Source organism: Amblyomma americanum, chromosome 3 (genome assembly GCF_052857255.1).
Source record: "Amblyomma americanum isolate KBUSLIRL-KWMA chromosome 3, ASM5285725v1, whole genome shotgun sequence".
Lineage (NCBI taxonomy): Eukaryota > Metazoa > Arthropoda > Arachnida > Ixodida > Ixodidae > Amblyomma > Amblyomma americanum.
The window spans coordinates 183,300,979-183,316,834 of NC_135499.1; the positions used below are offsets into that span (position 1 = coordinate 183,300,979).

General features: G+C 43.8%; 1 protein-coding gene across 1 annotated transcript in view; it reads left to right on the top strand.

Annotated features, from left to right (window-relative positions):
* Positions 1-1,552: 1,552 nt before the first annotated feature.
* LOC144124306 (uncharacterized) overlaps positions 1,553-15,856 on the top strand; it is a 50,631-nt gene continuing 36,327 nt past the window's right edge. The window contains exons 1-6 of the mRNA XM_077656941.1: positions 1,553-1,864; positions 5,195-5,267; positions 6,743-6,932; positions 9,250-9,358; positions 12,480-12,639; positions 13,505-13,617. Coding sequence (XP_077513067.1) covers positions 6,808-6,932; positions 9,250-9,358; positions 12,480-12,639; positions 13,505-13,617 — 507 coding nt within the window. The 5' untranslated portion in view covers positions 1,553-1,864; positions 5,195-5,267; positions 6,743-6,807. The remainder of the gene's footprint in view (positions 1,865-5,194; positions 5,268-6,742; positions 6,933-9,249; positions 9,359-12,479; positions 12,640-13,504; positions 13,618-15,856) is intronic.

Genomic DNA, 15,856 nt, shown 5'->3' on the forward strand with positions numbered 1-15,856 from the left:
TCCAGTTCTTTTATTATATTATATTCTAACCAATACAATGTAAAATATACTATGTTACCACGGCAGACGTCTAACCTCTCAATTTAATTAGTCCAAGAGGTACCCATACCGTAGCTTAATATTGCTCCTTATGCTCCCAATAAAACTTGAAAGCTTGAAACTGCATCACCGCGCAGTCTCGCGCAGGCTCCTGTGAAATGAGTTTTTTTTTTTTTTGCTTTTGGAAGTTATGTGACAGGTGACAGAAACTTCACGGCGTTCCGTTACTTTTCGACGGGAAAATTTGGCTGAAGCAAATTTGTCCCGAAGACAGTCCTCTCGCCGTCATTGGCATTCGTGTATGAACTTTCCGGGTTGATTAAAAAATAATTTGCTGCAATGTTCGTGACCGCCTTTTTTGATGCTTGAATTAATTCCATGTCCCCATCAATGACGTGAGCACAACGCTCTAAAGGTAAGTGAAATTAGATCATTGTTCCTTAATCATACCAGGCCAATTCGAAACATCAAATCAGAAATCGAAACATCAAATCTGACCTTCAGTTACTTAATAAACACAACGCTGCCGCCACTGTTATTGAGTATCTCTCATTACAACCATTTCCATGTTTTATTCCAAAGAGTTCTCTATATCTCTCCTCAGCCTGGAAGCGAAGCGGTGTCTTCCAGCCGGATATCTGCTTAATTTAAAGCTATGGGGATATTCCTTCGACGGCTTGCTATGCGAGCAGGACTATGGTTGAAGTGCGAAGAAGTACACAAGTACATGCTTGCTGAAGTACGACTGCAGGACAGCTAGAGTGTACAGGACAACCTTCGATAATGGTGGGAGATAATTGAAAGTACAGGAATGAAAGAAGCCTTAAACTGTTCTTACTTGCACTCAGGTTGTTCTAAGGGTGTACACGCCGAACACGCCTGCCTCGCTGAAACTGTACACGTTGTGAGTGCTCGATACGGCATAATCTTATCGAGGTCCAATAACGTCGGCCTTTAATGTTGCTCTCTGACAGACCTTGCTATCGATAGTGATCGGTTCCTGGGTCTTGACTCTATAAGGAAAATAATCCCTGAAAGCACTAGTACTTGAAGTCTACTCACCTTCGGCAACTTCTCAACAGGTAAGAATCTCAGTGTGTTCCGCTTAAAATGGCAAAACATTTCGGACGTTATCAAATTAATAAGAGATAGCTTGCAGCCCTCGCGTTGAGTTCATAGCAGTTTGGGAGCGGTGCGCAGGCAATACGCATGTCACTAATATAATGCTATTGCAGACGCTGCATCGCTACTTCAAATACGGCACCGACTGTGCCTTATCGACGCTGGAAGCTACGTACACCACAGGATCGCATTGCGCCTTGCTGTGGAATGTGGCAGGCCCTGACACATCGCAGTAATCTTCGAATCTGGATAAGCGAGCACCTCTGCTGACCGATGTCAGCGGCTATCGGTCAACATGGGACCGCCGCCTCGGAGTGACTTTAAAAGAGGCGCCATCCCGTCTTCTCTACTAGTTTGGAAGTGGTGCGCAGACCGTACACACATTACTATAAACTGTTATTTGCAAGACGCTTCACCGCTACTTCAACTACAAGACTGAATGTGTCCTGCAGACGCTTGAGGCTGCGTACACCACAAGATCTCCTTGCGCATTGCAGTGGAATTCGGCAGGCCGTGGAGTATCATAGTAATCTTCGACTATCGATAAGCCAACGCCTCTGCTGACTGGTGTCTGCGGCTATCGGTCAGCGTGGGATCGCTGGCTTGGACTGCCTTTAAAAGCGGATGCCGTCCCGTCTTCCGTATCACTTGGGCAGCGGTACGCAGGCCATACGCACGTCACTAATATACCGATGTTTTGCAGGTAAGCAAAATTGTTAATTTGTAATACTTTTTTCTTTTCCTTTTTCTGCGCAGCCACGCCAAGCTCGCATGATCTTTGTTTGTTCCTAAATTGCAGAAATCATCACTTGGAATCACTGACGCCGTACAACGCTAGGGTCGATGTTTTTAAATACTCATTCTTTACGCGCACAATAACACAATGGAATGAACTCCCGCCTGATCTACTAAACAACATCAATGCCTTTGACAAAATTAGTTGTTGACAGTTGCTAAGTGCTTGTTTCTTGTTCTGTGCCATATTTGTTCTGCGATGTTATTTGCTGTATTTCTTTTATGCCTTTTTGCCCCTCCTACAAGGACCCCTTTAGGGCCTGCAGAATACTGTAAATAAATAAATAAACATGTCAAATGAATTTGCCAAGGTTACGGCGAATTTCAAGAGCGAGATCAGTGCGGAACTTCCTAGTGTAAAGGGAAGCGTGAACTTTTGAAGTGATACCTGTGGTGGAACTTTTTCTTCACATTGACCTCAATTTATATTGATCCCAGAGTAAAATGCTTAGCTATATAGCTAACAAATATTGTTGTGGCTGTAATATAGACCTCCCACAGGCAGCGAAGCACACTGTATTAAGTTCCTCGTAAATTTTCTTGAGCACCTAATCTCCACCGAGCTCCCATTTGCACTTATGGGCGACATTAACATTAATATTTTGCAAAAAATGATTGCTCAACTCAATATAACGCCATTATTTCTTCTTAAGCCTGTATAAACAGCATTCATTTCTCTATAAGAGAGACCTTGGATGCCGGGACTCTGTTTCTTTATAAATATTTTATCAAATAGCTCATGATTTTTTACCTGAGCTTTTAAGCACGCAGCTTTTATGCAGACGGGGCAGTCCATATGTATATGCAAGGCGCAAATGCATAGTACAGAACATATCTCTATCTTTCGAAAAAAAACATTGATTCATTCAAAAAAAAAAACCGAAGCTCCATAAGCATTAACTGCCTGAAAAAGAAAATAACAAAGCAAATAAACAAACAAAATGAGAAAAACCTATTTTCTACGTAGTAACCTACTATGAAGCATAGGCCCCCTCCCACAAAACGCATAAAGAACATGCACTGCTGCAAAAAGAGCTGTCACTTTTGGGGAACTGATAATCTCTTTTGATTTCCCGAATATTTCTGTTGGTATTGCAGCGTTTTCTTTCTTTTTTGCGCGTTGTGTGTCTCTCCATACCTGTGTCATGTATGTGTTTACACTTAGCGGCACGGAAATAAGCCTTCACTTGATAGCGCTCTGCCCGTCTCTTCCCTCGTCTCTTGTGCTTGTCTGTTTTCGCGCTGTTCGATACAGGATGCTTAATCAATTAGGCCTCCAGAACTTTCTACGACATAAGTGTACTACCAGTCAAGTATGTGTCAATATATGTTTGTGAAGTACTGAGTTATATCATTGATATCATGTTGGCGACTGGCGTATTTCCAGATGCGTTAAAAAGCTCGCGTCATTCCGGTATACGTCTAATATTGACCTATATCTCTTTTAACATTATTCTTTAATGTTTTTGAACATGCCACCCATAACAGATTGGTAAGTCACATTAAAAATATCACATTATCGATAATTCCCAAAACGGATTTATGAAACACTAGTTTGCAGAACAAGCTCTGTTATTGAGAAAAATTACTGAAAATATAAAACATCGAAGATATGCGCTTGGTCTTTTTATAGACTTCCGTAAATACTTCGGCTGTGTTCAACAAGTTGTGTTGCAAAAACTAGAAACCTATGGAATGCGCGGTATTGCGTTAGATTTGCTATGCATTTATTTAGATATATAGTTATTTATTTAGCAGAACTCGGTTTGCGCATATTAATAATATTTCTGCGACACATTGTACTATCAGAGAAGGAGTGCCTCATGAGTCAATATTAGGGCCACAATTTTTTGTCTTATAATAATTACATCTGCAAAATACCAGGACCTCCGCATTTAATTCTGTACGTGCTAGATACAAAATGTTTTCTTCGGTGCCTTCTTTGTGTTGGAGTTAGGAAAAAGAGCAAAACTCTTACCTCAGGAAACTTCATAAGTGATTTCAAATTAACATTAAACCAGGCAAAAACTAACTATAATATCTTCAGACCTATACTTCAATCTGTCAATATACAGTATGCAAATTGAAGAATAAGTCGGGTTAGTAATAAAAATGTCTTGGCATCTGGTCCATCGAAAACCTTTCTTGAAACGGTGATATCTCCAAAGCTAACTGCAGATTTGAGTAAATCTCTTTGGTGCATCTATAAGAATGCATCGTTTATACGTTTCTTGCGTACACTTCCTACAGCTCGTTTCTATATAATGCTTTCCTACTGCATTATTGTCTTGGGAGCCACGACGAGTGGAAAGATTGAAAACTTCACTTGCTTAAAAAAAAAAAAACTGCGGGCAATTGAAGGATATTATGCAATTAGGTTAAATTTGAGAACCTACCCATTTTTCAGAACACATAGTTTGCTAAAAGCTAAGCAGATTTATAACTTTCGGTTACTGGAGTATATACACAAAAATCGATTTTATGACACCCCAGAAGATGCCCCCACAATGAGATCGTCCTTCCGCAAAACGAAAAGAAAAAAAAGTTACAAAATTCCTTCAAAGTACAGTAAACACAGTTTGAAATATCAGGTGTATTATGTGTTGAATCTATTTAGTTTTGAAACTGAATATAGCCTCTCTGAAGTGTTTCAAGAAAAAAATCAAGAGGTATTTGATGCTGACACTCATCTAGCATGACCATTTCTCAAAGTTGTTTTGTCCTTTGGAGTACATTTTTCATTATTCTTTATTTTCATTTTACATTCTTCATGTGCTCCTACTCTGGACGCTAGCTGATTATTCGATATATATTTTTTTTGTGTTTCGAGTGATATACTTGCCCATTAGCATTTTTTAAATGCTGCCGCGACTTCATTCTAGTTTCGCGTGTTTCGTGTTTTGTTCTGAATGTTTATATTACAGTGCTTCTTCTCTTGCTTTTGTGTGAGTAATATCATCATCCTCTTCATAATTTTTCTATCTGTTGTACACCGCTGCCAATGTTAAGGGTGTCGGGACATTGTCAGGCCAATCGGCCTCTTGTCCCTGTTCTCTCTTTCTGTGTTAAAATGAAAATAAACTTCAAACTTACAAACTTATAAAATATCTGACTGCTTTACGGTTTTATGGGGTTTAACGTCCTAGAGCGACCTAGCCTGTGAGGGAAGCCGTAGTGGAGGAACCCGGAAAATTTCGGCCACCTGGTATTTTTTTTACCGTGCACGGATATCGCACAGTGCGCAGGCATCTAGCATTCCGCCTCCATGGAAATGCGACCGCCGTGGCCAGGATGGAACCCGGGTCTTTCGGGTGAGCAGCGGATCACCATAATCACTGAGTCACCGCGGTGGCTATTCGCTACAGCACTGTTAAGCGGAGCTTAGGGTCCTATTTTTGAACAATTATTTTGTGAACCCATTCTTTTGCCTTGTGTCATTCGGTTTCCTACCATTGACACAAGAAGCGGCGAGTGATTACTCACTAATTAGCAGTGATCACGAAGCATGTGACTGTTCATGCCAATAGTAATTCAGAAAATATTAAATTGGGAAAATATTCTTTACAATGCAAGCCTGTGAACACGTATTTCAGGTTTTTTTTTCAATTCGCGATATATTCTTATTTCTACCACTAGTTGCCGCTAGTTAATGGTGTCAAGGATGACGCTTGTGATGTAGGCAGCTCACTCCGGGGGTAAAAGTAGTGCTGACTAATAGTGACAAGGCAGAAGAAAGAACCGCCAAAGAGTCGTGATATGGCCCATACTTTGGTTAACTTACTCGCTTTGACCATTATCACCTTTAATGAGACAGCAGCGGCATGCCCTGCTGGACACACCGCGGGAAAGGCGGTGGTAAGTCTACTTCGGTAGTTCAGGACAAACCTGCTTACCAGTGGCAGTTTCAGAAGCCTTAATTATTTCTCCCCAATCAACTCAAGCCGGGAAGTTTAGCATGCCACCTACAATAGGCACTGAAGCTTCTGAAGGCCTGTACATGACACCGTCATCAAGAGCAAGTAGTATAGTAACATGAGGGCGGTACGTTTTCCGACCTGACCCACGAAAGCGTTACCGCCACAATTAGACGGACTTCGATGGAACGAAGCAGTGCATAAAATGAAGGCGAACACATTTAAGCTATTCGGTGAGACATTTTGAACATCACGGTTATGTTTCCTATTTGTGACGTGCTTCATCCCGCAGGGTCAGGCCTACCACAATAGGTCCTTTGCGTGGCCATAAAATACCCCGACTTTGCTGTTTATCGGAAGACAATGATAGATCATGAGTCTGCCACGCGTGTTCTGCCGGACACGAAGGATTTGCTTCGTGTTCTGCTTGCAATGTTTCCTTTATATCACTGATTTCCCTCTCGCAATAAATCATCTGGGTGCTAGTCAGAGTACGTTCCGGCGTTCTCTTCTGTCCTCTCTGTTAGACGTGTCCAGTCGTTTTCATCAAAAGCTGAAGTACCTTTCGAAGCCCATTTTTTTCCCGTGTGGCTTCAAAGAATCCAGAGTCTCTTAATAAGCGTTTACGCCTGATAACATCTCCAAAGAGTGAGTCGATCAAATCTAATTTCATTCTTTATTTGCCTTATTACGTAGCGAATTACCAATGAGCCCTATCGATACACCTCCATCCGCCGCGCTTATGACACGCTTTACAACACTTTTAATGAGTCTGCTGTGTCCGGGTTTGCTGCTGGACATGCTGCTCTTTCTTCTGCGGGGCCACTGCCAGCATCGTGCGACGTCTCCATTTTTTCTTTCTCCCACCTCAGGTGATGGATACGTGGCTGGGTGAGTAATAACTGTCATTCGGGTACTGCTCCGCCCCGGGCGCCCAATGGGCTTTGGCCATTGGAGCATTTTGGAGGGATCTCGGAACCCGTTTATGGCAGCTGAGCACCGCGCGACCGTCTGCGCGGCGTCTAGGAAGGCTCCTGGAGGCCCTTACGAACGCAGCGAAAGGTGCGTACGCTACTATCTTGTCTGCCTGTCCCTATGCTTTGGACCAGTGCATAGCCATGCTCCCCAACACATGGTCCTGTGGCATAAAGCCGTTCCAGCCTGTCTAGCAGGGTGCAGTGGCCTCCAACAAGCTTGCCCACTTTCTTTGTCTAGCTTGCCCACTACATCTCGCGAACAGGTCCAATGATTACCGCGAGCGAGGTAACAACACGGCCGCGAGAGTCTTTGCACCTACAGGGACGTACTAGCGGCAGCTATTGCTCCTGCTGCTTCGTGCGCGCATCGGAGCCTTGCTACTGAGTGTCCCTGGGATGGGGTGACTGTTAGAGTGTGTGCATGTGTGTCGCTGGAGGATGGCGTGATTAAACGTCTCTTATGTTAACTTGCAGACCGGTTTCATTGCGGCGAGCCACTCCTGTCGCTTGAGATGTTGAGTGTGCCGCCGCGGTGCTGCAGTATGCGTGTGGTAACGGCTAATGGGGGCCTTCGGATCACGTGAACTAGAACCTGCGGATGTTGATGACCTGTGCACACTGCCGAAACAACAAATTTATATTCAATGTGGTCAAATATGCCGACATTTCACGTACGAGCCTTAGGTTTGAGTCTGCCGTATCCACGGGCAGCGCTCAAGGAGGCAGCCTTGGGAATAGCGACACGTCGGTTGATGGACACACAACAGGTACCTCGCCGTTGTTACCGCGGTCATCGTGGCCGCGTTGCCAGTTACCACGTGCATCACTGAGCTATGAAACCTTGCATGGGACTTCCACCGAGCTCAGATGCAACGCTTTCAGCATATGCGACCGCATCGACCCGTCGCGGTGGCTCAGTGGTTAGGGCGCTCGGCTACTGTTCCCGAGTTCCCAGGTTCGAACCCGACCGCGGCGGCTGCGTTTTTATGGCGGCAAAACGCTAAGGCGCTCGTGTGCTGTGCGATGTCAGTGCACGTTAAAGATCCCCGGGTGGTCGAAATTAATCCGGAGCCCTCCACTACGGCCCCTCTTTCTTCCAATCTTCTTTCACTCCTTCTTTTATCCCTTCCCTTACGGCGCGGTTCAGGTGTCCAACGATATATGAGACAGATACTGCGGCGTTTCCTGTCCCCAAAACCAATGATTATTATTATTATTATTATTATTATTATTATTATTATTATTATTATTATTATTATTATTATTATTATTATTATTATTATTATTATTATTATTATTAATATTAATTTTATTATCACCGCCCAGAGGTCTGCGAGGTAGGGCAATGAAGGCTCGCATGCTTTCTCATTTGCATGACGCCACATGTATATTAAGGCGCTGCTTGGAAGAAGGAGAGCGTTTGATTTCATTTTTACTCTTGCTTCGGGGGGGCGGGGCCAGTGCAATGCTCATCTTTAACGCTTGCGTGCCCATTTGTTAAACTGGGTAGTAGCTAGCGAGCTTACCTCATCGACCTGCAGGAAGAAGAGTATAAGATAGGCTGTATTCTCACTGATTAGTGAAGGTCTTTTTGTCTAGGAGACGTAACCACCTCTAAGCCACTTAGAGCAAGGATAAGAGTGAGCGGTTTAGATTATTGTTTAGCTTAGGTTATGAACAAGAACAGGCACTGCAACTGCCTGCCATAGTGTGGACACCTTAACCATGCCGTGAAGGAGGAATGAAGGATGCGAGGAAGGGCAGGAGAAACGGTTGCAAGTAATACATTCTACGCGCGGTTTGGGGTGGGAGCCCAGCTGTATTTAGTACAAGGGTGTCAGAAAATACCAAAAGCTTGAACAGTGGAAGCGTCAGAGCGCTGACGGCATATCCACTCTCTGCTGAATACACGCGACCGAAGCCACAGTAAAAAGCAGCGGCCACACAGCGAGCAGCAAAGGATATATAAACTTTGCGTGCTGACGCTACACACGATATGAGGAACTCATAAGGAGGGCCGCAGATTTTAACCGCATAAGGCTCTTCATACTGATCCCGGATGTCAAAGGACAGTCATATTTACACTTAGCAAGTGTCGAAATGCGCCCGCTGACGCAGGGTTCCGCGTCCGCGAGTAGATTCTCGGGAGTCGCGGTAGCCACTGATTTACCACAGAGGATCACACCGAGTAAAACGAGAGGCTAGCTGCAGCTTTGTTTCTCTGTGTTAAGAAAGGTTAGGGCCTGTTGCGCTTAACGATGACCGACATGTTGTGGCAAAATAAATCGTGACTCGTAGCATTGCTCTGCTTGTTTTATGTCGTTAGCAGCGCAGCACAAGTCACGACATGTTGGTAATGGGAAGACTGGTTAGTTTAGCTGATCTGTTCATTCTACCCCCAGAGCTGCAGTAGGCAGGATGCTTTGTCTGCTGCTCCTGCTTTCGGTTCTCCCGGTGGATCTGTGCTCTCCGGCTCAGCCTCACATCGTGTTTCTGCTGGCAGACGACATGGTAAGTGCCTAATTTTCATGCAGCGCGGCGTCTGTAACCAGCAGCTGCGAATGAACGTTTTGTGAAACAGAGAGCTCTCAGCAGTTCCATCACTCGCGAGTGTGCACGGAGGATGTGAAGAACGGATAGCCTCTGCTCTCAGTTGTATGGTATGCAACAGCTTTCCGCCCACGAAACAACAACTTTGGCAACGTTTGTCGTCATTTCGTGGTGAAGACCGCAAGTTTTCTTGGATCCGGTTGCCGTGGCTGCCGCAAGTCTAGATTACGCGCTAATATGCAATTGCAGTCGGTGCATCTAACCGAGCTCAAAACCGAAGAACTTCAATGGACGTTTCAAATTATTTCTTTCAACATGCACAAAAAGTTAGGCTAAGTGATCATCAAGCGATCAAGTTACGCCAAGTGTTCACAATAGCCTCGGGCGCAAGCCTACTTTTTAACGTGGTCCGAAATCGATTGTGTCGTTTCTCGCACTGCGGAAGAGGCAAATACTGCTGAGCGTACTTTTTGTGCCGCTCACGTTACCTCGGAAGCAGCCAAACGTCGGTACATGCACCACCGCAATGCAGAAAATTGGGAGACACTTAAGCTTCATCTTACAGCTCACTGCTGCCTGTCTGTGCGCGCCTGTCTGGTTGTAACGTTAGGGACGTTACAATATAAAGCTATGCTTTAACCAAGACGCAACAAAGTGCCTGCGTGGCCTAAATGTAGCGTGTCTGATTCGCAACCGAAGGGTCAGGGTTCAATTCCCGACCAATAACCACAATTTTATTTCCGACGAAATTAATTTACTTGATATACTTGCATGTCTTAATGATGTCGAAGTCATGTTGCGACCTTCTGATCACTAGTTTTCCTATGTTCACTTTTCAAATCCACCGCTCCACGTGTGACGTGGCGATCTTTCGACGAAACCGCATCTTTCGCTCATGCCGACGCTGACGTCATATTTTCAGGAGGATGGGAATCTTACGCTGTCGCGTGAAATAGTAAAGCACCGTACCATATTACAAAATAACAAAATAGAGACCCTTAAGGTACAAGCGGATGAAAATATCGAACTATAATAACTCCCTGGCGAACCGCTCGGTTATTTAAACCAATGGCACGTCCGTATTCTATCGAAAGAAAAAATTAACGCCATGGCATGACGGGCTAAGGTTTGTTGTACTGAAGAGTACGACTAATGCGATATTTGTGGCAGTTTAAATGACTACATCTTTCACTGCCTTAATTGCGGTTGCAGTTATCAAGAAAAGAGTCGGACAGCGTCCATGCACATGAGTGCCATTGCATTACATAAGAATAGAAAAAGATGTTCTTGAATGTGAATTCATTTTTAATCAGGGCTTGGCACGTCTTATGTTGAAAAGTCATTATCAAACAATTAATGGTTCTCAAAAAGAAAAAGTTACAGACGATCAGTGCATACACTGACGCAGCAGTGTTTTACAGTGGGTTCAAAATTAGGCTTTACGGGCTTAAAAAAGTACAAAGACCAGTGCACAAGAGTCATTACTCTAATTGGGTTATGCGCCGAGGCGGACACAAACAGTGTCATCGTAACCTGCGCAATTAAATGAAATTCCATAACCTTTTATCAAGACCTGACGCAGCGTGTGGGCTTCGCCCTTTGGCGCTGGAGCTCACACTTTTAGCGTGGAACACGGGAAAGTTTGGCAACCTCCGCCTCAAGGCACTGGACTGCGCCTTCGTCTTCTGCGTAACTTAGCGCGTCGCGAAGCAACATTGTTATGCCGTTTATGGATCGGTGTTGCTTTTACCAACCACTATGCTTTCCGGATGGGGATGGCCGACAGTCCTGCCTGTGAAAGCTGCGGTTGTGAGGAGATCATCGCTCATCTTCTCTGTGAGTGCCCTGCATTTGCGAGTGCAAGACATACACTGTGTTGTGCCCTGGACCGCCTCTATCCTCGCCCATTAACAGAGCAAAAGATCCTCAGTCCGTGGCCACAGCAGTCGACTGCCCTCAAGGCATGCAAGGCACTCTTTGCCTACTTGAGAGCGACTGGATTGAGTGACAAATTGTGACAGCGTTGTGCGTGTGTGTGTGCGTGTTATGCCGTTTTTCCCCTTCTCTCTTCCTCCTTTTAGTCCCCTAATCCCTCTTGCCCAGTGCAGGGTAGCCAACCGGAACCCCTTTCTGATTAACATCCTTGCCTTTCCCTCCTTCTCTTTATCTATCTATCTATCATAACCTTTTATGCACTGCAGTTAGTGTGCATGTTTATATTGAAAACTTAGAGGCAGTAGCGTTCAAGGATTATACTATTTTGTATAAATTTAGTAACGCGCCTGTGCTCGGAGCTATGCACACCTAAAATTTGAGCCCTAATCGTGTAATTACGCACGCGAGACCACGGTAGTCAACATGAACCTCATCTCTGATGTGACGCAATGGCGCTTCGCCCGGAGATCCGTTGGCCTCCCCGCAGTTTAAGAAAACGTTGTACTTATGAGATTGGTATTTTGACCGCTCGTACACAACGCGACCCATCCATGGGCGCCTGCGGACAGACTAGCACTACTCCCTGCAGTTGAGGCATTCGACAGAAACAGTATATAAAGCCACATTTCAAGATCTATCAACGATAAAAAAATGGTCTACGATTAATATCGCGCGTGTTGACACCCAACAGATGCTGAAGCATTCGCGTGCATATAAATACGGAATCCCATCGTACGCTCACAACAGCATCAGTTGCCAAAGTTTCTACCAAGGTGGTGTATACGACATCATCTTCTGTGAGTAGGTGGAAGCAACTTTAAAATGCTAAACTCTTAACTCAAAATAATTCTAGCTAGCGCACATGGCTTTGGACACGTTCGTTGAAAGTAAGAAAACCTTCTAGGCAACACACATCAGGTCGCAAAATCGCGAAATGCGCCTTAACAGCCGAAAATGGCTCTGTTCGTCCGACCAAACTGAATATAACTGTATGGATATCGAATGCGAAAGCGTCTGGAACGAAGACTGTTTTACGTTTGCGTTCGTCGGACATCTATATATATATATATATATATATATATATATATATATATATATATATATATATATATATATATATATATATATATATATATATTTCTTGCAGGGGTGGGACGACGTGAGCTTCCACGGGTCCTCTCAGATCCCCACGCCAAACCTGGACACCCTGGCTGCTGATGGAGTTATCCTTAACGGCTTATACGCCCAGTCATCCTGCACCCCATCAAGAGCCGCCCTCATGACCGGCCGTTACCCGATACGCACAGGTGATCTGTGAAGGAAGGAACAGAACGAAAGCTTGAAGGCGCTGAAAAGGTTCAAAACTTTAGTATTAAAGAGCCCTCTCTTCATTTCTTAGAATGAGAAGAAAGGTACAGAAATGAGTAATGTGAACGAGACATTAGCTCACGCACAACACTATATCCAATTTTGGCTGTGCATCGAACTCGCGAAAATAATGGAGAATTAGGAGGCTGGAGCAAAACTAGAAAAAAAAAAACAGAAGGAACGTTCGAACCTCGATCTAGAGAAATAAACGTTCACTGCATCCTAATAAAGCGCTTGCTTAATTCTTATCGCTTGGATAATATCAGGTGTGGGACACTTCTAAAAATAAATAAAACAATCGTAAGTCCACAGTAACTGTGAAAGTGGAACGCACTCTGCGGTCAGCTGTATTTACATTTTATAAATGCACTTTATTAGTAAAGTAATAGACCAGGCTCAGTAGGACAGCACTAATAAACCGCACTTATATTTTCTGCTAGGATCACAATGATTTTCTCATTTCTTTGCCGCGGCATCCTAGTGCTTATGTGAGAGGTAGACTCTCAACCGAAGGTTTGCCTTAGTCACATTATAACCGTCGCGGGCTCTGATACGTTTCAGTGCCAATTTTTTTTTTCGTCATGTGAAATTGTGCCTTGAGGAAACCATCCATCAACATATTTTGGTGAAAAAGTGAAAGATAAAAAATCTCAAGCACACAACGAAGATGAGACTTACTAATATAGTTTCGTAATCAAAATCAGGCGCCGCGGCATAAAGCAATCTGCTTGTTTCTGAAGAGCATCTTTGAAATTTGGTTCAGTGCCGGAAACTAAATATTGTCTCTTTGCATATTGTGTTCAGGCATGCAGGGCATCCCTCTTCAATTAAGTGAACCATGGGGATTGCCGTTGGACGTGCGGATCCTGCCTCAGTATCTTAAGGATCTTGGTTACGAAACTCATTTGGTGGGAAAGGTAATGGATATATATATTTTTCAAAATATGCACGGAACATTTCCGTAACCTTAATTTTTTGTTTTTCAAATTGAAATCATTTAATTAATAAAAATATAGCAGCAACATCGAACAACTTAGATGCACCTTAAACTATTACACCTACTCACTACACAGTACAACTTAAGATGTTTAGATTTTTTAGAGTTACCAACAACGTTAATCAGGCATGTCTTCTTTCAATTTCCTTCTGTCTCACCTAAACTTACACTGAGACTTTGAGCTGGTTAACATTTTTGTTTTTAATATCATGCATCTGTTTTTATTCTTACTTTTTATGATGTCCTTATCATGCACATCAACAAACTTATCCATCAGGTCTTGTCAATAATCAACGTGAAGATGTAATTTCTCTAAGCAGTAGCGTTTGTCATGCGTGGTCTATAGTAGGATACAACTTCCAAAATATAGCAGTTGGTAACACTCGCTGCCCCAGCAGCGTCCCGTATTACTCCGCTGAGCAGTAACAACAGTGAACAAAATCTTATTTTTAATGACTGAGTGCATAATATAAGCCAGATGAATCTAAATTATTCAGCTTAAAGTTTTCACTCGCAATTAGCTTGTTATTTATCGGTAAAAAGAAAAGCTTTAATAGTGTTCTACTTTTTGTCACGGAGCAATTCTGTTCGGCGATCCTCAATGTCGGCGGAGTTTCGCTGCAGACCTGAGTTGTATCTTACCACAAAAGCAGTGGAAGTGTTTGTTTATAATACTACATAAGGTTCTTAACTAGGGACGCTACATGAAATTTTTCAGTTGCTTTTCTGCTCAGGAATGTTCTGATCCTGTTTATTTCGATGCGCTAACCATGTCGCCTAAGTATCTCATGACTCCGTTGATCACAGTCATGCTCATCTGTTACATTAGTGTTGTAGTCACGGCGCTTTGTTGCTTGTATTACTTGGCAGATGACACTTGGCAATATTATCAACAATATTGGGTTTTACCAAAGTTGCCAATACCGCGACAGGAGCGTCAATGACACACAACGTCAATCTGAACGTATCTGCTGTATTGTGAAATTCTCGGGCACTCTGTGCCCTATGGTGTCTCACCACCAGTATTCCCCGAGTAATAATAAGCATTACTCTTAGTTCGAACCACACGCAGTATTTCTGAGCCAAGGTCATTTCATGAAGCATGTCACCTTAATGACCACATCGATATGTTTTGGTAAAATTACCTGCCTTCAAGAATCTTTTCGTGGACATTTGCAAAAGACTCACAGTCTGCATAGTAATACCTTTATTTAAAGTAATTCCTCCCCGGGACGTGTGATGAGTGCAGTCGTCTCCCACTATTGACCACTAATAAAACGCCGCAATATCACTTGTGTTAATACTTTACGCCGTCAATTCGTAGAAAATTATCGTGTGTACTTGTCGCTGTGTCGCAAATACTATGAATTCGCTCTTGCTGGAGTTCCGGCATTGCCATTTGCTCAAATAAGCTGTGTTTTTGTTTACTTAATTCTAACTGTTAGATAAGTAATATACACTCATCACCTGTTTTTCTTAGGATATATAGACACCAAATTTTAGTGGCATGTTTACTTCTTTCTATTAAGCCGAAAGACATTACTATGATTGGATGAGTATGTGGTATTCACTTACGACCACGCAATAATTTATATTTCATTTTTTTTCTGTCATTGTCCTTCGGTTTTGGTTTCAACATCCGAACGATGGCTCTGACGTCAAAGGTCAGTATACGTGACGTGAGGCGTGAAAAAATTGCTATATTAGAGATAGGATAGCAGAGACGTGCTATTCTAGACCTATACCGGTTTACGGAGCGCCGGCTGCGCACGCACAGTGGTAAGGGCGTGGCCAGCCGAAGAAACTGCCCGCGAACATGCGCGCGCACGCGCACGCGCGCACTCACTCACTCACTCACTCACTCACTCACTCACTCACTCACTCACTCACGCGCGCGCGCGCGCACACACACACACACACACACACACACACACACACACACACACACACACACACACACACACACACACACACACACACACACACACACGCACACGCACACGCACACGCACACGCACACGCACACACGCACGCGCACACACACACACACACACACACACACACACACACACACACACACACACACACACACACACACACACACACACACACACACACACACACACACACACACACACACACACACACGCATACGCACG